The 21,405-nt window shown below is 44.2% G+C and overlaps 1 protein-coding gene across 3 annotated transcripts in view; it reads left to right on the top strand.

Moving 5' to 3' along the window:
* The window catches only part of LOC131881336 (sestrin-3-like), a 140,879-nt gene that overhangs the window by 111,130 nt on the left and 8,344 nt on the right, over nt 1-21,405 (top strand). Inside the window, exons 1-2 of one of the 3 annotated variants that reach the window (XM_059228173.1) lie at nt 5,922-6,273; nt 6,740-6,928. The exons of 1 other annotated variant lie outside the window; for it this stretch is intronic. In XM_059228173.1, coding sequence (XP_059084156.1) covers nt 6,845-6,928 — 84 coding nt within the window. In that variant the 5' untranslated portion in view covers nt 5,922-6,273; nt 6,740-6,844. Of the gene's footprint in view, nt 1-5,921; nt 6,274-6,739; nt 6,929-21,405 lie in introns of those variants that run through there. One more of the 3 variants, XM_059228175.1, reaches the window with a different exon arrangement.

The raw sequence follows: 21,405 nt of genomic DNA, 5'->3' as shown, positions 1-21,405 counted from the left end.
CCAAGAAAAATGGAATAAATTGCCTCTGAAGCAAAAAGGCTAAAATGAAAAATGATCTTCATGGGCCTCGGCATAATGGTTCGAATGAGGCAAACGAAGACGTCCACGACGACCACTGAAACGACGATCAACCGACCAGTGTGTGCGTCCGTGTGCGTCCGTGTGCGTGTCTGCATCAGCGGGTGTCAGGCAGGAAATGCATCTTCTCAAAGGAAAAATTGAAACGAGCTCCTTGTCAGATCTCGAGATTTTGGTGAGGGATTTTCTCCGGGCGAATGAAGAAAGGGAGCCGGTTTCAATGGTTTCCGACAATCCTTCAGCTCTCATCATTACAGGCTCGCTGTGCTTGAGCAGATCTTTTCAATGGTGCCTTGTAAATCTTCGAATTTGAGCATCGCAGTCCATCATCTAGGTAGTTCACGAGAATTGAGATCAGATTTGCCCTGACTCTAATCCATCACAGACGACTTAACATTCAAAATAGTGACAAGACCTGGCTTTGATCAAGACTCTGGGAGACTCTGGACGATCCTTTCACTAGCGTAAAATGGACTTAAACGAGGCCAACTCAAGTTGTTGAACGTTGGCTGGTCGATTGGCGGGTCGGTTGGCGGGTCAGTCGGGGGGAGGTGGGTGATTTGCGTGAAATACTTTTTAACATAAAACAAATTTCACGCTCTTCGCATCGCATTAGTTCAACCCCGGATTATCAAGATGCTCCTCTCTCAAGCACACGCACAGAGCACACAAACTCGTCTTGGACGATTCAAATGAGTTCGATCAACAGAAGGGATTCGAGTTTGTGCACTGGATTTAAAGGCTTGCTGGCTCATTAACGCTTCGTGGACGAAGTCGACCGTTGTTCTAAATGATACTATTCGCTAGTATCCGTGTTTGTACACTTACACGCATTGCGATGTTTAGCGAGAAAGTCATTGATGGACTTCTCGACGGAGGAGGCACCCAACGAGAATAGCAACAAAAGATGGCATTGTTTGATAAGAATCTAAATCGTCTCATTTGTCTGTGCAATCTTGATTCAGGCTGACTCTGCGGATCATTTCGAGGCATCAATGCCATTTATCTTTCCAGCTTCCTACCACCAAACATCAAAGCTAGATTACTGTATGAACAGAGACACTATCTCCGATCTGGGCTGTTTTATTTTGACTGCCAAACGCTACATCGAAGGAAATGTTTTGAGCATTGTTTGTTATTGTACAGTAAAACAGTACTGTACTTCCAGCAGTACCCAGGAAGGCCAGACCGTAGACAAACAAGTCTAACTGAGAGATAGTATACGAGCCCAAAAGTTCTCTCTCTCTTTTGAGTGAGAGAATTGCTCGCTTATTTATTAGCCCCAGCCATTTCATAATTCAACTTGCCTCATTGGTCATCAAGATGAAATAGTCTTGTTGTGTTCTTGAGTGTTCGTAGTCAAAAGGTTGTCATGTTGTGAGATTCTGGAATGGCCCATTGGACTAACTTTCTTCGTTGGTTCGTGCTTTGTTTGGATGAAATCTTGATGTTATGTTGGGGAGGGCCGATTTATGCCAATTGTCTGGCAGAGGCAGACATTGAGAGATTCAAGTACGACGAATGGGCACCGAATGATCAGGGATAAATGGCATTTGGTTACGAGATAAGCCTCATTCGAGACTTGATTTAGGGCCTTTTTCCTCAGTCGTTTTCATGTGAAACAAGCGGAAGAAAGATGGGTTGGTTTGGGTTCTTTGTTTCATGGCACCTTGTTCTACAAATCTTACAGGCTTTTAGTGCTACCAATCTCCAATATCTCTGTCCTTTGTGAAATTAATGATGGTCTTTCTTGCCCTCTTTTCCACCCGGGTTCTAATCCTCTGGTAAGCCCATGAAGGAGCAGTGTTCCCATTTCTGGCATTTTTCATTGCACTTATCCACATTTACCTCCCCTGGATTTCGCCTTTGTTCCCTGACAAGAAACGACCCTTGACATACCAAACCAATCTCATTCAGGTCTCAAGGCCACACAAGGCATTTTTCATGTAGGATATGATAGCTGCTGGCCTTGAACAGATCACTGGTGTCCTGTGCGAACTGGCAAACCTGATCCAAATCCTGGTTCTTTCTGTCTTTCCCTCGTCTTGGAAAGACCAAGCGGATATAAAAAGTAAGACCATTATTCTTCTTTCTTCTCCTTGTTAAAGACTAGGCCGGCAACAAAGCAAGCCAAGCGAGGGAAGAACGAAGAAATAAGAACGAAGAACGAACAGCAGGCAAGAGAAGAAAAGAAATATTATTTGCCCCCCGAGAGAACACTCGAAAGAAAAGCCTCCCTAATCAGGGCTTGTGCCTTCTGTCTTGAGAGGAAAATCGTTGAGCTCCCCGATGTGGAGATTGAGTGGATCCAGGGCGTTTCAACGAGGAGGAGATGCACTCTTCCGTAGGTTGCCCACCACCGAAACCAAACCAAATCGTATCTGGTTTGCTTCTTTCGCCTCTCTCTCGTCGGTCTTATTGCATGCGATAAAGCACGGCTTGCACTTCTTGTTCTTCTATGTCTCCCTCTTCTTCATCTTCATTGTCGGCCACACAATGTAATCGCAACTTCGATGACGCATTCAATCTTGAGGCCACAAGAATACACCCAGTACAATATCCACCATGCCCATCCTTTATTAGTCCATGGATCTGAACCTTTTGAGACGGTTTCATCTCGCCACATCAAGAAAGCAAACGAAGTGATTGCTTCGAATTGTGTCCATATATTCAGTATGGACACAATACGCACCATACTCTACGTTGTCTTGAGGTCAAGTGATCAAACTCGATCGTTCGTGCGAGGAAGAAGGGACAGCAGTTTCTTTTATACTCTTTCCCAGGGCTACGTCTGCACCCAGGTCTTGTCTGGGATAATAAAGTAATTTATGGGCACCAATCAAGTGTCAATAAACATTGAACGACCTCATGATAGCCGGTTGTGCGTCTGGTATGGTGGTGTCTATCCCTATTCACTCGACCAATTTTATTGTATTTGATACCGCTCAAAAAGGCTAGATAGAGGGGAAAAAATACTTGCACTAGTGACTCAGTTGAGCTGCTTCGTCGTAGGGTAGAATCTGTTGAGCACAAAAAGACCCAAAATACTTAAAAATATCCTCTAATGAGATGGATCGACTTGGAAATCTCCGTAACGAGTTGTTCTTTATCAGCAGGACTGTCTTGTCAAAGATAGGCAAGAAGAACCTTTTATGGTGAGGAGGGAGACCTTTTTCATTCAGGATGGTGGCAGCTAAGATTCAATGAATGAATACGAACTATCTTGGTTTAAACACTCTTGTGTCTTGTGTTCGTGTAATTTGAAGTAGCGGAGCTTGTAGCCAAAGTACTCGTAATATGCTTGTTCAAAAATGTCAAACTCGCCGTTGCGTTGCTCTTTTTCATCCATGGTTTTCATGACTTTTTTATGATAAGGTTATGATTGCCATCCAAGTCGTCTTGCCGCACCAGGCTTTCCAGAGAACGACGAGCGTCTCCAGATAATCGTATCAGTCGAGAATTTACGAGTGTTATATCACATTGGGAAGCCACGTCTTGTTAGGGCAGCAAAAACACCAACAAGACATTGTAAATAAACCAAACTTTTTGTCATGATCAAATATATCGTTTGTGGCCACTTTAGCGGTGGGCAACTTACTTACGAACGAACTACTTTTGGAGAGCAAAAAGTTGATGAATATCGCCCATCGGTGGCACCCTCTGATTCTTCAATCGACAGGGAGTGTTTTTAGACAAACGTGTAGGCACAAGAAACATATTCGAGGAAATTGGTTCTCCGAGTCCTACTAGGTCCGGAAAAGAAAGCGTGGATTTGTATGTAGTAACAGCAGGCGACGGATCCACCAGATTTGAGTATTCTTACTTGAGGTTTGGGATATGTTTCTTGGGAGGAATTTTCCCGTCATCAGCGTCAGCTCTGTGAGGAGTCGTATTAATGATCCTGGAAACAAAATTGTGGCTGTCATCACCCTTTGGAAGACGACCGTTCGAGCAGTTGTTGAAGTAGAAGTAGTAGAAGTAGTAGTAGTAGTAGTAGTAGTAGTAGCAGTAGTAGTAGGAGTTAATAGTGATAGTTGCTCTTGCTTCGCCTTTCTCGTTTCGCCATGAGAACCATCGTATCAAGGCAGAACGAGTTCCTTGACGATCGGAGGCCCCACTTTATGGCCTGCTCAGCGTGAAGCATTTTATCATTATTCTCCCTAAGATTTTTATAACAAGGCATTTCCAGCCTTTTGAGAAATCATCATCATCATCTTCATCGTCTTCGCCGTCGTCGGCGGCGAAAGATTCATGATCATCAGAGGAGTCTCCGCCAGCAACACCACCACCATCATCGCCAGGAACCCATGGCATGAAAGGCTCTTCAGATTTTGCACACAACGCCACTGAATAAGGCACCATTGGGGTTGGTCGCTTGGTCGGTGAGTTGGTTCGCTGGTTTCTGGCTGGTTTACATTGCCTCTGCCAGCTTCTCAGACAGAGTCCAATGCAAAAAAAACTTTTGCTCCGTGTGCTGTTTTTGGGGGAAATTGAGCTTCCCCCTCTCACTTCAAAAGTGTGACGACCATGGTTCTTTTTGGCCGAAAGCCGCTTATTTCCTGCTCTTTGTCCAGGTGTAGCAGTACTCTGAAGTGTCATTTCCAATTTTTGCACACTCGCTTCCCTCTCTCTCTCTCTCTCTGTATGCCAATTTCATTCAACTCCCTTTAGATTAAGAGAGCGGATGAGCTCGATGAGTAAAAAACTGCACCATCGAGTTGGTGCCAAGAGTCAAAAAGTCACAAAATATGTTTCACTGATTCCATTGTGGAAAAAAAAAGATTATCAACCGAAAGATTGGCGCTTCAAAGAAGCAAGTTGATACTGCAGAACCATGAAAAAGTAGAGCATGGAAGGCTCTTTAAGATAGCTTTTTTCAGCAGCCCCCCTTTAACACCTTGGCACAGGAGTACATAATCACAAAAAAGCTTTGGCAAAAAGACCAACTTGCAAAAGAATAGTCCAGAGCTGGAATGAGCTAACGACATGGGTGGCTTCGAGGGTAGTGGAGCATTTTTGCACAATGTTATTCGGTCGTGCAGATGTCTGTTGATTTGCCAATTTCCAATTTCCTGCCCTTGATGCTTTGACCATAAGGTTTTCCAACATTAAAGATAACCAAATGTCGACGGTTGTTGTTCTTTGGCCATACCTTACAAGAGTTGTACTAGATCGTTCCTTCCCTACGTACAGTAACAGTATACGGTGGTATCCAGAGCAGTGTGCTCGTCCCTTGCGATTATGGCTAAGATGCTGGTTCTTGATGGCGTAGAGACCCACGTGCCAAGTGTGACGTTGCCAAAAGATGGCTTTGGATGATAGTGTGGAAATTCGGGCAACAGAACTCACATTCTCTTTTCCCCCATTGGCAGACGTTCCTCTTTTCCCTCCTGATTGGCAGGTCATCACGTTTTCCATGCTTGACACTGAGCAAACGAAGAATCGAGATTTGAACCAACCACTCGTGGTTCTTCCCGGGTTTTAGGGTTGAAATGCAGACCTCGCCCCGCCCGCCCGTCCGTCCGTCCGTCCGTCCTTCCACCGCTCCCCAGAGGGATATTATGGATCTACCGTACATAAGAGTACAGTTCGTTTTATGAGCAATAAAATCTGTTTGCTCTGACGTCCGTTTGCTTATGTAGAGATAACGAGTTATGGTGTGGTTTTGAAATTTGGCCGATTGTTCGAGTGTCCAACGGATTTCGATCACTTCCTCGGCTCTCCTGGGCCGACAAACCACTAGGCATCGTCTTGATTCATGAATAAAATCACATAAATTGATCCTGCGCCTTGAGGATTTGAATACATTTTTAAAATACCATCCAACCCAAACATCGGAGCTTCAACAAAAGGAGGACAAAATGATAACGACGACGACGATGATAAAGGTGATAGTGAAAGAACTAACACTTGCCATATCTTGAATCTTTACATGAGTACCCTTGAGTCGATCAAAGACCCCTTTAAGGGCAGAGTGAACACAGTCGAAGCTGAGTGAAAAAAATCGTATCAAAATATCTTTTGTACCCCTGACAGCTGAGATGTCTGAAAATTTGAACAAGAATGCGGTGATGTGTTGTACATATGACAAGGAGGAGTGGAGTTTATCAAGATTCTGAATGATGATTCGGTTGGATTTCTCAATTGGGCTCTCGAGTTTCGCTTGGCCTTCCCATGTTACTCCTCACCACCAACGTACGTAGGTCTAGGACCACTCTCGACTGCGTCTCAAGCCTGTCCCGTTGAGAGCTGGCACACTAGGGCTCATGGCTGAGTCATGAGAGTACAATCCAGCAACCACTACCTTCACCAGTGTTACTTAGTTAATTTATTTTTTTCTTTTGTATATTTTTACGACATATTGCCATATTTTGCCGGAGCTCTTCACTCCGCCCAATAATTAGACGACCCCAGAAACGTCCAAAGGTTCACAAATGCAGTGCTGAGAGTGGCTGCGATAGTAGTAGTAAAGTAGTAGCAGCGGCAGCAACAACAGCATTCTCATAAGTGAGAGCAACAACCGACACCTCCACTTTAGTCGTTATCCTCATAACTTTGAGTTTGATGCCTTTTCAAGGTGTTTAGGTCAATCACTGCACCTTCAAGCCACCTCCTGGAACCAACGTTGGCCAGCTATTACTGATGTATATGTACTTTGTAGTGTGCCGGTTATGTGGTTATGTAGTGGTACAGCGTGCCCACTCGAGAGATAATCTTCGTTTTGGCGGTCTTTCCTGAATTAAGGGACTACACATTGAGGAGGTCAATGGTGATGGGCCAAGCAACCAATTTCCTTCCGACCCTGGTGGCCTTACCAATATGGACACTGCATGTCGCAAGAAGCTCTAGGGTTCGTACTTGAATTCACTAGTCTAGCATATATGACACCGGAGATAAGTCATGTTGGCTTTTCTTTCTAATCATTACAGCAGCAGCTCCTGTGTAGCATGTCTGTGAACGACGACCCCACACCATCCCCCCTAAAAGGGCTCCCATATAGACTGCTGTTATTTTTTTTTTTTACCGACTCTTGTCTTCCATTGTCTCTCCCTTTCTTTCTTTCTCTCTTTCTTTCTTTTTTCCTACTTTCTGCCTCCGCAACCATTTGATCGTACGTCATTGAAACGCTTGCAAATTATGCACAACGATGTTCTGGCTTGGCCATTTGTATTGTGCGAACGCTCGCATCGTCTTCATGCCCATTGGTGGGCCGAGGAATTGGATTTGGTAGCCATAACCATAACACGTCAAAATCGCTCTTTTATGCACAAGGAAGCTGGGATTCAATTTCGAACCTACAGTCCTAAACGAGTGTGTGCCCCTCTTCACTCTCTTGGTGCTCTTCCGACACCGGGGATCCTAGGACGGTGGCTCCCAAGTTTCTTATGAATATTACGTCTCTCTGACGACCACACAAAAAGCATCTTTCTTTTTTGGCCTCGGCTCTTTTCTCTTCTCCCGGTTTTCGTCCGGTCCGTTTCTCCCAAAATGGTAGTAGAGGTAGTCAGTTTTTGTTCAAGCCAACCTTTTGTGAATTTCCGACCCATCCTGCCACTGAACAACTGCAACGACAACAACAAAACCATTTCTTCTTTCTTCTTCAATGTCTTGGCTTTTTGACACAGTCAGAAGACCCGAGACTGTCTAAAGAGTGTTGACAATCAGACACATATTTCACTGGCAAGTGGCATACACACAGAACGAATTCTTGAGCTTTCCTTCGACCCTCGCTGTAACATGTTCTTGGGCCATTAGAATAATTCATTCATGGTTACAAGTTCAGGTCCGGTAGTGAGGTATTGTTATGTTTTTCCCACCTTGCGCTATCATTTCAGGTATCTGAGATAGCCCCGATTGTAAAACGCGCCTCCTTTGAATCGAATTTATTTCACATGGAGTTTGAGATTGTAAGCCTCCGACGAAGACCATGATTCCACCAACATGGTCGAAAAAGTTATCAGCTCCAAACCTCTAAAGACAAACATTGAAGGCTTGAGCTTTTTAGCCCTAGGAAGCAATGCGTAACTATACCCAAATATCATTTGATATCAGCCTAAAACGTTTTTCACTTCCCAAAAGCTCTTGAAAATGCAATCTTTCGAATCCAGATATTTTCTGCTCGCCCATCGTCTCAGTGCTCGTGAAACTGATGTGGTATGCAAATGGTCAGATTTAATGACGACTATGAGTCAATTTCTGGCCATTAATTCCTGGTGTTGCATGATGTAGCAGCCTCCACCCAATAATTTGCCAAGTTTGAGCATTTTTAAGTGATGTTTTTCGAGGCATAAAATACCCGTCCCCCTTCTCTCTTTCTCTCTCAAAAATAAAATCTCTGTGAGGCTAACAAGTGGGTGCGTTGTCACATGAACCCATGATTAAAGCCACGAAACCACCAACACCACATTCCGTACACTTGTATACGCACACACCACATACACAATACAGTCAGTGTATGTGCTCTATGTGCTACAGAGCGAGTGGGATGAATCATCTAAACATAACCACTTCCAGAATATGCAAAATAAGACCGAGATATTGTGGCAATCGTGGTCGAGGACTTGAGTTGATTCGGGGATTACTTTGAGATTGGCCACATCCATTAGAAGTCCTTGGTCACAGATGTCTAGCTCAATCAGGGCATAATCATATTTCGTGTGGGGAGAACCGTTAAAGAGGGAGAAAATGTGTTCAACAAAAATATGAGTGTGTGAGTGCCGAGTGTGTAAATGGGTCGCGCCCACTTTTGTTACCTCCATAGGACTTCTGCAATCGTGGACAGGAACTTTTCATCACAATTGATGCTTCCTCAAACATTTATTGATTGTCTAAAATACTACTATTGTGTTGCAATATGTTTTTTTTTCTCATTCGAAGATCCGAATGCCATACAATACTTCAAAATAGTAGATAGTATATTCGGTATGGGTGAACCCATTCGAGAGTTTTTCGTGTCGGTTTCAAGCTACTTTAGCCATTAATAGAAGTCTCAAACGGGACATTGTCCTTTTTTTGTCGCAAATATTATCTTTGAAGTGTCAGGGTTTGCACTACGATACTCAAATATGGAGAAACCTCGCTAATGAATTGAGCCCAGAAAAGGGCCTTCGCCGTTGTGGATTTGATTAAAGCAAATATCAAAGACATCTCTAGTAAGTGATCCAAGCATCCAACAATTTATTTAGTGCATGCCCTTCGTTCAACACAGTAGTGATAGTGGCTATTTTGTCAAGGCAAACCATCAGTCATGTATCCGTTGTTTGGGGGCTTCATATGCAATCTGGAGCATTCCAATTCTGAAGGTGCATACACGAGATATGAAGCCATCCCCCACACACCCCCAAAAAAGGACCTGAGGAAAACGGGATACTAAGTGGATGGAGCAACATCAAAAATATGACTGCTCTCAAACCGCCAGTCCGAACAAAACGAGGCGCCAAAGGATCTGACAGGAAAAACACCCTCATTCAATGTGCCTCATTCTTCGAAGGAAAAAAAAATTCAAACAAAAAAAACGATATCAAAACCAAGAATTCGTCCAGCTCCTTGTCTTGAGATAAATATGATAATAATGGCGATATCTGGGTTTATAATCTCTCACGTCAGAATGATTCATCAGCTTTTACCACTGATTGCTCAACTTTCAAACAAACAAAATGAAGAAGTTGTACCGATTTCAAACGTGAGCGATTGAGCCTTTGTACTGTGCACATATGAGTATGTATATGGGGGAGCTAGCCGCTCGCATGTGGATTGGATCTAGTTTTTGACAGATAGATACTTTGCCAATTTTGACGAGAAACATGTTTTGACAGCCATCAATGCGTTCTTGACAAAGAACCTGGAACATATCAAAGTGAAGAGGAAAAAAGTTTTGCCCCACTTTGATACTGCAGTGTGGGTGCATGTACTCGTACATGTACGTAGTATGAAGTTAAATGCTAGGTCTTTCCTCTCTCTGAAGTGAGCAATCGGTAACTTGACTCCTGGCAGGAGATTTTGACAGCCTCGCCACGAAAACAGTACAAATCGCAGGTCGGATCTGATCGAATCAAGTCCAAGTTTAAAACTTTGATAATTCAGACGATCACACAGCAAGTTTGACTGGTTTCGAAAGGGTTAGGAAAGAGCACAACTTTATGACCCAAAATGTGTTACAAGTTGACTTTCATGATTTTAATCTTCAATAAAAAGCTTCAAATAAAAGCTTCCTAGTCGATCGATTAGAAGAGTGACACTTCAATAAGGTTTCAAGGAAAGTCCGAGGATTTCTCCAATTTCGTTGTTGCGACCAATATTACCCTAAATTTAAGATACTCATGCATGTGAGGGAGTGAGAGTCATGAATTTGAGATGACAGACCCTTTCAAACGAAATCTTCTTCTTCTTCTTCTTCTTCAAATAGAAGAGGCTCAATTGTCTTTGGATTTTGTACACGTAGACTGCTGAATGTTGGGTGAGAGAATTTCTCTACCTTCAGAGACAAAGCCTCCTTGATGAGGTCCATTTGAAACAATCCTGTTCATGAGAGTGGCTCTTGATGATGATGATGATGATGATAATATGATAAGGAGAAGAATGGGGGTCCTTTTTGATCGAAAACCTCTTGAATAGGCAATGACGATTGGGACGATCCGAGGCAAACTCATCCCAATGATGTCTCTTTTCTTTTGTCAAAGCGAGACAGACAGAGAGAAGGGAGAGAGAGAGCAGAGAGGAAAAAAAATGACAAGATTTTTCTTCCATTCTAAGTGTTCTTTGCCATTGGGCAACCAAGATATGAAGAGAACAAAGGAGCAAAATACGTCCATTTAATTTTAGAAATTTTTCAAATCTGATTGGATATGAAAGATCTTGGCTCGATAAAATAGTTTCGCTCTTTCATAGAATGCTAGCTCTTAATTCATCAAAACTTTCTTCACTTTCAAACCAGAACGAAAGAGTTCCTGATCATCATACAAGTTCTGATCTCGTTGTGTCCAGAACAAGAAAATCAACCAATTCAGCTATCATTGCCCTCAAATGGGTGCCAAGGTTTCCCAGGACATTTGAAGATTGAGAATTGCCCAGATCATGCCACACCACTGAAAGATGCCAAGCTCATAAATAAGTGGAGTGTCGAGCGCTTTATTTCAAATGTGCTATAAACGTGCCTCGATTTGGCTCATTCTCGAGGACCTTACTACATCCCTCGTGTTTGTTAGTGGGTGAGCTCAAATTTCTTGAAACGCGTCAATCTTCAGATCAATCTCGTTCTAATTTCTCGCCCGCCTTTCTGGGCTTAGCCCGATACGCAATCTCGTCTCCATCCATTCTCTTTAAACATATACAGAACAAGGTGCAAACATGAGCCACCGAACTCGGCTCCTTTTACTACTTGACGGAAGAGTGGGTAAGCCTTGGGCATTAGTGGAACAATCATATATGTGTATGATTTTGGTGACGGCCAAATGATTCGACTTGCGGATTTACTAGCCAAGACAAAGCAAGAACCTTCATACGTAAGTGCCATGGTGTGTTGAAAAGTGGATCTGGAATTTGAAAGGGTGCGAGAAAAAAAGAAAGGAGGAAAGAAAAAGAGGGTCGATTAGTAGGTAATTGTGCGCTTTGCACATCTTTGAACGAGGACCGGATGTGATTGGGAATATCGGGTGAAAAAGCACTCACGCATTTACAAGAATGTGCTGAAAGATGAGTGGGACGAAAAGAAAGACGAAGAAGTGAGTGGAAACAAACTGCCAAGCTCTCACTACAGTAGTTCCATGTTCTCCGGGGATCGTCGGTCTATTTCACCTTATATCCATCCACGTGTTCTGTGCGGTGGCGGTGGATCCCTAAAATCCCCTCTGATTCAGAGGTTTAGACACACACCTTTTGAACAAAGAGTTTATACAGTATTCACCCATGAGGGCAGGAGACAGGAGTGTGTGTGTGGGGGGGGGGAAGTGGGGAAGGAAGGGAATAGAGCATGATCTTTGTTCCAAATCCAACCGCGCCTGTGTTTCCATTCCATCCTAAGATCCCAATTGGCATGCCATGCGCCATCTCATCTTGGTCGTGTCAATGTTTGGCGTCCGATTGTGTTATTAGAGGCCAGTAGAGGCACCCGCCTCTCTTGGGCCAAATTGGCCTCTTTGTCTGAGAAAGTTTGACAGGTCGAGACCGCCCCAAAATTGACAGGCTTCTTTAACGCTCGGGTTGACTCTGACATGTGCAATGAACAGAAAACTACATCATCGACGATGTTGCAGAGGGAAGGAGTAAAGATTGCTGAGATATTAGAAGAAAGACACTCGGAAGAGGGGTGGCACGAGGCAAAGAAGGAGGATCCCGAAGAGGAGGAGGATCTTCTCTTTCACTCTTTGTCCGAGGAAGTTACGATCAACTGCTCCACCAACTCCCATCGCTCCATCCATCTCTTGCAGTGTTTTAGAGAGAGATAGGGAAACTGACAAGACAATAACACATTTCTCGTCTTTTCGTGTTCCTTAGTCCTCACCTACGGACGGACGTATAGAGTCACTCTCCTGCGATCACACAGTACTACAACGAGGTTGATGTTTCAATTTCCATTGAACCATGGTATTGGAAAGGGACGAAGGGACGGGTGAGTGGGCGAATTGACAAACGAACGAACCGTCTGACGAACGAACGGACGAACGGACCAAAGGACGGGCGAAGGGACGAGTGGCAAATAGCAGTGCATCGGAAATGAGGGCTCATCCGTTGCATTAAATCTATGAGAAATGGCCAACAACCAATTGAAAATAGATCATCCTAACGGGAGGGTCTCGCATCACCATTTCGAGATGGGATAGCTCATTAGTGAAAAGATAGGATTTGCGAATGACACTGTTTGTTACTGTTTATGATCTAGTATGTGCTCTATATACCCTAAGTGTCCGTAAGATAAAAGAGGGGTTGTAGAGGCTAAATAGAGGCATCCAGACACACAGGTGGTGGTGGTGGCCGATGTCGCTACTGTCGTTGTCTCATTTCCATTGTCCATTAAGTTTTCAATTTCCTTTGTTCTCCTGAGTTTCTTTCTCTTTTTCTCCTTCCAATTCTTCGAGCCTGTCCTATGAACGCGGTATAGCGGGGAGGGAGGCAGTACGAGTACTGCACAATATTGCAGGTATAGGAGACGTTTTTGTCCTCATTTACATATGTCACTTTTTTACCATCGAGATATCTCATTTCCCTGTTTCGCTTCTTTCTCGAGCTCGTCATCTCGTTACCTGAGGAGAAATACGTACGTACTTGTCTTTCCATCTGGAATGCAAGCAACACTACCAATATACATACGTGCATACGTAAATACAGTTACTCCTTCAGCGCTCTCTACTCACCGTACAGGTACTTTGACGATCCGTACGATGTGAATGAGATGGTGTCCGTTGAAACAAAACATGAGCCTGTCTGTCAGTAGCTTTCGCGTCTATATCCCGGAGTGAACAACCTCGACAGAACGGACGAATGAAGCATTCCTTGCCGTTTTCCGGGATAGACTCATGGATTCATGGATGGATTGACGAACACACGTTAGCTCACTACTAGAGGCCGACTAATAAGGTCCATACAGGCAGTGATCTGATACCCGGATTTAACTTCCATACCTGTACAATTAAATCCGCCCATCCATCCACACGGATCATCAAAACCAGGTCATGTCGTGATTTGGGCCCACCCTATTTGTATTGGCCAAAAAATGTCTCTATCAAATTAAATGGGTGTGTTCCCCGAAGAGAACAATCATTTGTACAAAGGTGCTATTTAGCCTACCCACCTTCTATTGCTCTTTCATGCCTACGTACGTTATTTACGGCCATATGAATGGGAGCTACGACTACGGCTATATACTCGTACATACATAGCCTTACGTACAGGCAGAGCAGTAGTATGAGGAGTAGTCCTGCGAGTGATGAATGGTTTGTCATCAACCAGCGCGAGCTTTTTGTAGGGCCCTTCTTGCCTGCTTTTGGAATATTATACAAATGGAGGATCCCTGTCAGTTGACAGCTCGACTGATCCATGGGAAACTTTAGTGAACAACCACTTGGAATACATATCGAGCGAACACAGGAGGAATGCTTTCTCACGGAATCGATCGCAAAATTATGCGATAAATCATGCTCTTGCGACCACGTACGTACTGTTACAAACGGTTGGTTCCCCTTTTGGTTTCAGAGCTCGAGTTTTCCTCGGCTAAGAGAGTCCATTTTTCTTGGGAATAGGGCGTTGCTTGGGCTTGTCACCTTAACACAATCAAATGAAATCGGTACGAATTGAATAGGAAGTAGCTGTGGAATCTGCTTTGTAGAGTACGATTTGGCGTTGAACCATTTGAACGATTTCAGATCGACTTGAGTGCCATTGCGTGCAGATCATTGTTGAGGTGTTCCCAAGTCATTTCCGATTTCGAGAGAACAAATTTGCCTGCGCACCAGCCAAGAGTTTTGTCCAAATTCAAGAAATCTGCCCATGCCATGCCGAAGATCTGACAGCACCATTCACACGAACGACCTGAGAAACAAGATTTATTCACTCGCAAACGCCTGGAAGGCTTTCTTACCAAATATCCACAATTAACTTGGATTGGTAGATCCCTCCTCGCTTGGAGCATTAAGCTCTATCTAGCATCAATGTCGGCTCATCTTCATTTCTGCGATATCGGTTATCACCCAAGGGCTAAAGGCTAAAGATAGTACTCTACATATTCGGCCTCACCCATCTCACCCGTGTTCAAGCACCTGATTGACACTCATCAGGAGGAATAGGTATCCATCGCGTCGTGGAAGTTTACGTCAAGGTGGATAATGACTTGATCCCCCTCCTCAGTGAATCACGGCTGCCTCTCTCGCTTTAACTACTACAGACCCCACAGTGGACAGTAGTAAGTGCAATTTGCGAATAGTCATACGGCACCAATGGCACGTGTGCCATCGCAGAGGTAATACATTTGATTACGTTGGTGTCTTACCCATGTAGGCTGGAGCACCAGTACCATTACTGCGCGTTCTCGTGGCACCGACCGTGAAAGAAACCGAAGAAAACGGAAGGAAGAAGCCTCTTTACCAGCTTGGTGTTGTTAATTGTAGCAGAGCATGGGAAATGTGTGAAATTTTTGAGTCCTCGGGATCAGAAAGTGGAGTGTCCGAGGGAAAATGTCGTCCTGAGGGAACATGCAAGTCCAAATAATTGACTGAGAAGATTGTTCAGAGATGGCATTACTAGTAGATCACACTTGGAAGACGACTCCAACACCAAGATGAATCGATTAAAAAGCAGTTACGCGTATATTACTGAAACAGATGAAGCCATTTGGGTTTTTACGAAGAGGTGAGGGACCCATTAAGTCAACAAAATACTTGAAATCGGCCCGAAAAGCCACCAACAACATGAAAGATGGTACAGTCTTACCACCATTATCCAGAGCGGCTGCATGCTGGTTTTTACAGCTTTCAAGACAATTTTGCCAAATACTGTCACATTATTTCTAACCTGATCCAATCAGGGCATCCATTCCATTGATTTTCGTTAAGTCAGCAACATCGTCGTCTTCGTGATCGTCTTCGTCGACCCATTTGGATTGAACCCTAGCGATATCTCGTCCAATTTGGATGAGTTGGCGGCACTTGAGAATGGGGTCAAGATGGTCGAAAGATCAGAGAACTCTTCCCAAAAGTCCATTTCAAATTTAGCGTAGAAAAAGTTCATTCTCGAATGCGAGAGATAGAAAGAGCGAGAATTGAGTCAAGAAAGTTGTCGAGTCATCACTATCATCCCCACCCTACCACTTTGGCATCGTTGGAATGGATCAAAAGAAGACTCAACTCCACTGGAATCGAAAAGATGGAGAACTGAACCCAGTCAACTATTTTATTGTAGGTTGCTCCATGCTAAGCATTCCATTCTCATCTTCACTAGTATATCTACAAATACGTTATTTATAAATTTGGATGGAAGCTTTCAAGTTCAAAAATTCAGAGTCTGGAAATAAGCAGCTCTTGAGTATTCCGGATAAGAGCATGGACCATGTCTGTGAAAAAGCGAGGACCATTCGCACCCTTGGCATACTCGTGGTCAGGGGACGAAAACGTAATTGTGACGATTTCCACCTTTGACTCCTAACGCACATCATCGTGGGATGATGATCCACGCACAGCAGACCCCCAAGCACTTAGCAAGCTTGATGCATGCACCGACACAGACAGGAGCATGTTTTGTCTGGCGAACTTCAAGTCTCGGAAGGGTTTTTTTCCCCGAGACTGCATTCCGAAAATGCGGCTTCGATTTGAGCCCCAATGACTCGCGAGTACTGTTTGTACCGTATACATACATGAGCCTATGCCTTATCGTCTCGTAGTCGGTCATGCGAAGTAGGAGGTGGTACTAATAACAAGCTCTCTGTACTGGATAGTACATGTCGGGTCCAAGAAAATCAGGTCAACGCCACCACGTCCGTCGTCTGAGCGTGCTTCAGCACAATTGTCGAAAACTGAATGCCAAGACGGCACATTTTCCTCATCCCTTCTTGGAATTTGAGTGGTTGGTTGGTGGGTGCATTTGAGTTGGACAAACCGTGGCATCTTTGGCGACTTGGATGGGTTTGTGAGAAGTGTGACCGATCTGACTTGTAAAGGAGTCTTAGTACCATACTACGTACATGCATACATACATGCTGCACTACGTTCCCACTCCCCCAAAGTGGGGGTTTTCTTCGGGGAGCAACCCACTGTCATTCTGACAAGAGATTCGAGACACAGACAGACAGACAGAGAGACAAACACACACACACACAGAAAGAACGACCGACAATCGCGATCCAATAGATGTCAAAGATCTTGTGATGGCTCCGCCGTACTCTCGCACACCCAAATCAACATGATCTGTGTCCACATTTGACATCATGCAGATCAGAGGAGCGGTCCTGGGCTTTTGATAAAACCACAACGAGAGATGGAAATCCTCCATTGGTTCATTATGCCCACGAATGAGCCACTTGAGTCCGTTCAAGAGTCTACAGTACGTATTCTATTCTCTTATCCATACTTTTGGACAGGTCCAGTCCTTCTCTTCTCTTGAGCTCCGAATGTCATTTATCTCTTCACTTGAACGATTGGTTCGTGGTCTAGTGAGGCCACATCAGCCTTTGGAAATGGGCGGGACCATTCTAGAAACTCTAGTTTCTGCCTGATTATGTGTGTATATATTTTCGGAGAGGCAAGGTGTAACTAATGCGATTAGAGCCACTGCATATTTCAGTGAAGTTCCTCTTTATCCAAGGAAAAATTTCCGCTGCGAGCCACCGCCATCACCCACATTCGTCTCGAACCTTGGGATGTCTATGTAGGATGTTAGTATGTATTAGGTACCTCAACTGTGTGCTTACGTTTCCTTCGTTGGCGAATGTTCATGGATTTATAGATGGTAAAAGTTAGAAATAAGTCGGACTGACAAGCACAAACTCAGCCGCATCAGCAGAATCTATCATGAGGTTGGTTCTTCTTCTGCTTCATTTTGTTTGATATGTGGCTTTGCCGCGAGTCTTTGACAGTAAATGGTTCTTTTGAAAAACGCATCATGTCGCTTATAAATATTTAAGCCCGGGTGGCGATGTACTCGTAATGGAATCCAAAAGCGTCCTTTTCCAGCTTCTCCTTCTACGACCACGGTAAACTTTTCAAGATTTTCGAGAGGTCATCGGTGAGAATGGGAGCAATTCATGCTCATCCTCCTGAGCCACCCACTGATTCTGGGCATCATTATCAGCTTGTCCACGAACCATCATCAGGAACCAGGAGATGATGATCACCATCATCCTCTGGTGAGATCGACTCCTTAACTATTGAGTAAGTATCCACCATGAACCAAGGACCCAGCCTCGCGGTTGGTCGGGGGTTTTCATCAAATTGTTTGAAGAGTAGCTACCTACTTACCTACGACGATAGAGCTCTCCACGATGTCTGTTACCTTTGGAGATCACCGTCTATATCTGCCCATCTATCGATGGTGTGCGTGCGTGCGTGCGTGCTTGCTTGCTTGTGTGTTCGGCTGTCTGGCCAGCCACTGTATATACTTCATCTTCAGTTATTTTTGTGCTAAGTCATTTTCACTTTTAATGGAAATTACTTTGATGCTCCATGCATATAAATTGAAAGATATTTGGGAAGACTGTGTGCTGGATATAAATGAGGTTTTCTCCTCTTCTTCTTCTTCTTCTTCTTCTTCTTCTTCTGCTTATGCCTCTCCTCCTCTTCCTTCAACGACGGCGACTACCACCTCCATTATGGCTACAGCGAGTGGCACCAATACTACTGTAGAAAAAACACCACCACCACTACAACTACTACTACTATTACTTCAACATACTAGGGTCCCAGGAAAGGCTGGATATTTTCTACGTATCCCGTGCAATGAAGTGGTGTGGAATCGTATTTTCTCCACAGCCCCATAAACAATTCCAGGGCCTCCTCCATTTCAAGCAGATCACTTCATCTCATGCACACAGACCGTTCATTACAACGCCATGGGATCAAGCTGTTGGAGCGCCCTACATGGTACAACAGCATCCAACCCTTTAGATATTAATGTCCGTACATATTGTAGATGTTAAAGTACAGCCTGTATTGGGGTGTGCAATGGAGTCTGTGCATATGGCCCAGAACTGACTGCGTGCTTGGAATACATTTCCACTACATTTGTTTTTGGGTTTGAGCAATCATTTCTCACTCAAATGGGCTTCGCCAACCCGAATCAAGCCGCCATCCTTTGGTGGCTAGGCTGCGGGTGTACTACCATGCATACATTGTTCAGGAGTTTGGTTCTTTTCTTTTTGAATTGCTATGCGGTGATGCCTGATGATGAACAAAAGGGACATTTTCCCCCTTTGGCCCTTTGATATCAGGAGATTCAAATCTCACCATTGTACTAATACCAAATGCATGTGATACCACATGCGGGAATGAAATAGTTTCCAAATTTTTGATTTCCACACCGATCCGTCTCCTCGAACGTCTCGCGGTGGTGCTGCTAGGAAAGACAGCATAACTAATCCATCCTCAAATAGTCCGACCAAATTTGCTGAATCATGTCCGACAAAAAAACCTGGGATCCATTGCACATGGGCACGGTTGGAGCGACAGGTTCAGAAATGTTTCTGTCAGTGATCATCTTCTCACCCACTGAGTGAGAAAAAGGATTGCATTTCTAAATCCCTCACCAAATATGGTAGGCTTTTCGGAGTCCTCTTTGAAGCACACTGAATGAAATAAATGGCTCCTAATCCCCGCGGTCTGATTAGGAGGAACGAAAAATGAGGCCGAAGAACGAGTCACAATGAGCAATGAACGACTGACTTTGACTGCATTGAAGCCAACCAGCCAACCAACCAGACAACTCTGGACACACCTTAATTGGGGATTTTCCCACTCGACCCTTGACAATTTGAACTCTCATTTCCCGTATCGTCTTTCAGGTAATGAATTTGAACAGTGAAACTGGATCTTAGATTAGGCATGCGTAGATAATCATGACAGAGTTTGCGGGTAAAGTATGCTCGAACAACGTAACATTAGAAATTCATGAATACCGGTACACACTACTCACTTGCCAGTCTGCCCTCTAGGTAGAGTTAGGGGCTGGAAATAAAGAACTTTGAGTGGTAATCTAATTTTGGCCATAGAGCATGTCCACTCAACTCTCTCCTCACACACACTGATGGACGGGCAAACACACACACATACACACAGACAGACAGACAGATTCCCGGTCGGTGGGGAAGCAATCACTCTCATGCTGTTTGATAGATATTTGAACAATAAAATTTAATTGCTTCTCTTCGGTGGAAGGCAAATAATTTCGTTTCCGAGTGTTCGCGAGAATTGTAATTATGAACCATTCGAGGAAGGGCTTTGGCAATCATTGAAATCGGCTCAATGCCAAGAAGAAGACGAAGACGACGGTGACGATGGCGTAGATGGCGACCAACGTGACTGCTTACTAAACGACGACCTTTTTCCCACAAATCAGTGTACATTGGCTCAGGTCGACATTGCCTACCTTCGGGTTCAAATGTAAGGGACAAAACAAGGCTGTTCTCCAATGGAGTACCTTATTTCGGTGCTCTTGGTTGAAAGATACAAGTCTTCTTCGAAAGGAAATCTTTCAAGTAGGTAGGTCTACTTCTTTTTCCTCTTCGTCGTTGCCGTCTTCTTCAAAAGCTTTAGAGCCAATTTATCATGATGGTAATCGAGAGATGTATCAAGGGAAGGAAAACGAGAAAGACTCTCCCAAATATGGAAAACGACCAAGAGGTATCTCACTTTTGATATGATATATGGAATGTCGGGAGCACTGCGTACATATTCACTCTCAGCGCAAACGGCGTGGTTGAGGGTCTTGAACCGCCCGGAAATATCTCTCCCAAATCCCTCCGAAAGATCGAACAAGTGTATCCAAGGTGATTCCCGAACAGTAAATCATCTATCAAAAATAAGCGGACAGAAGAGCCCGGGGAGCAGCGGGATCGTCTCCTTACCTTATAAGGTTCTAATCCACACGCTGTTATCAATTTGCCGGTCCAGGTTTCTCAAACTAGCGGGCCAAGTTCTCCACTCGGCATTCCTAATTGTACTTGGGATAAGGAATCGAGGAATCTCCCCAGATCTAAGGTGCACCATCCAACGTGGAATTTTACAACCCAAAGAGGCATTTATAGAGTGATGACTTCGGCCACGAAAGCAGTTATAGTGTTTCACTTGTGAGCGGGGTCGTTATGTCTGAATAGTACTTCCCATATGAAGCACCGCTCTATATTTAGAGGACAGTGCCGACCGAGATGGAGTATTTGCACTAAAGTTGTTGTGATGCTGATCGAGGTGGCAATCATTCAAGTGTACTACCTTGGCATTCGCACATTGTTGACAGACACGATAGTTTTTGGTTAAATGCGAGCACATGTGCAAACATACTAGCAGGCTGTGGACACCATGGATCGTTTATAAAAGCTCCACGTCCGTGGCCTGACATTTGAAGACCCATATATCATTCATTTAATATTCTTCCTGCCTCGCGGCCAACTTGGGCCACCACGATCGAACCCAGGAGCCACGGACGGACCTCAGTCCTCTTCGGTCCTCTTTCTCCAAGGCTAGAATGGACAAAAGGAACAAGCTGGTGGACGTTGTGAACAGACAGCATACATACATGTACTGCCCGTATGAACAGCTTCTGTTTTAGCATGTCACGGAGTAATTTGATGGCCCCATAAGTTTTCTTATTATTTGTCAAGTCAATTTGTGCATGAGTGCTATCAACAGTCGAAAG

This window comes from Tigriopus californicus, chromosome 5 (assembly GCF_007210705.1).
Source record: "Tigriopus californicus strain San Diego chromosome 5, Tcal_SD_v2.1, whole genome shotgun sequence".
NCBI lineage: Eukaryota > Metazoa > Arthropoda > Copepoda > Harpacticoida > Harpacticidae > Tigriopus > Tigriopus californicus.
The sequence above is the reverse complement of the archived record's forward strand: the minus strand, read 5'-3'. Positions and strand labels throughout refer to the sequence as shown.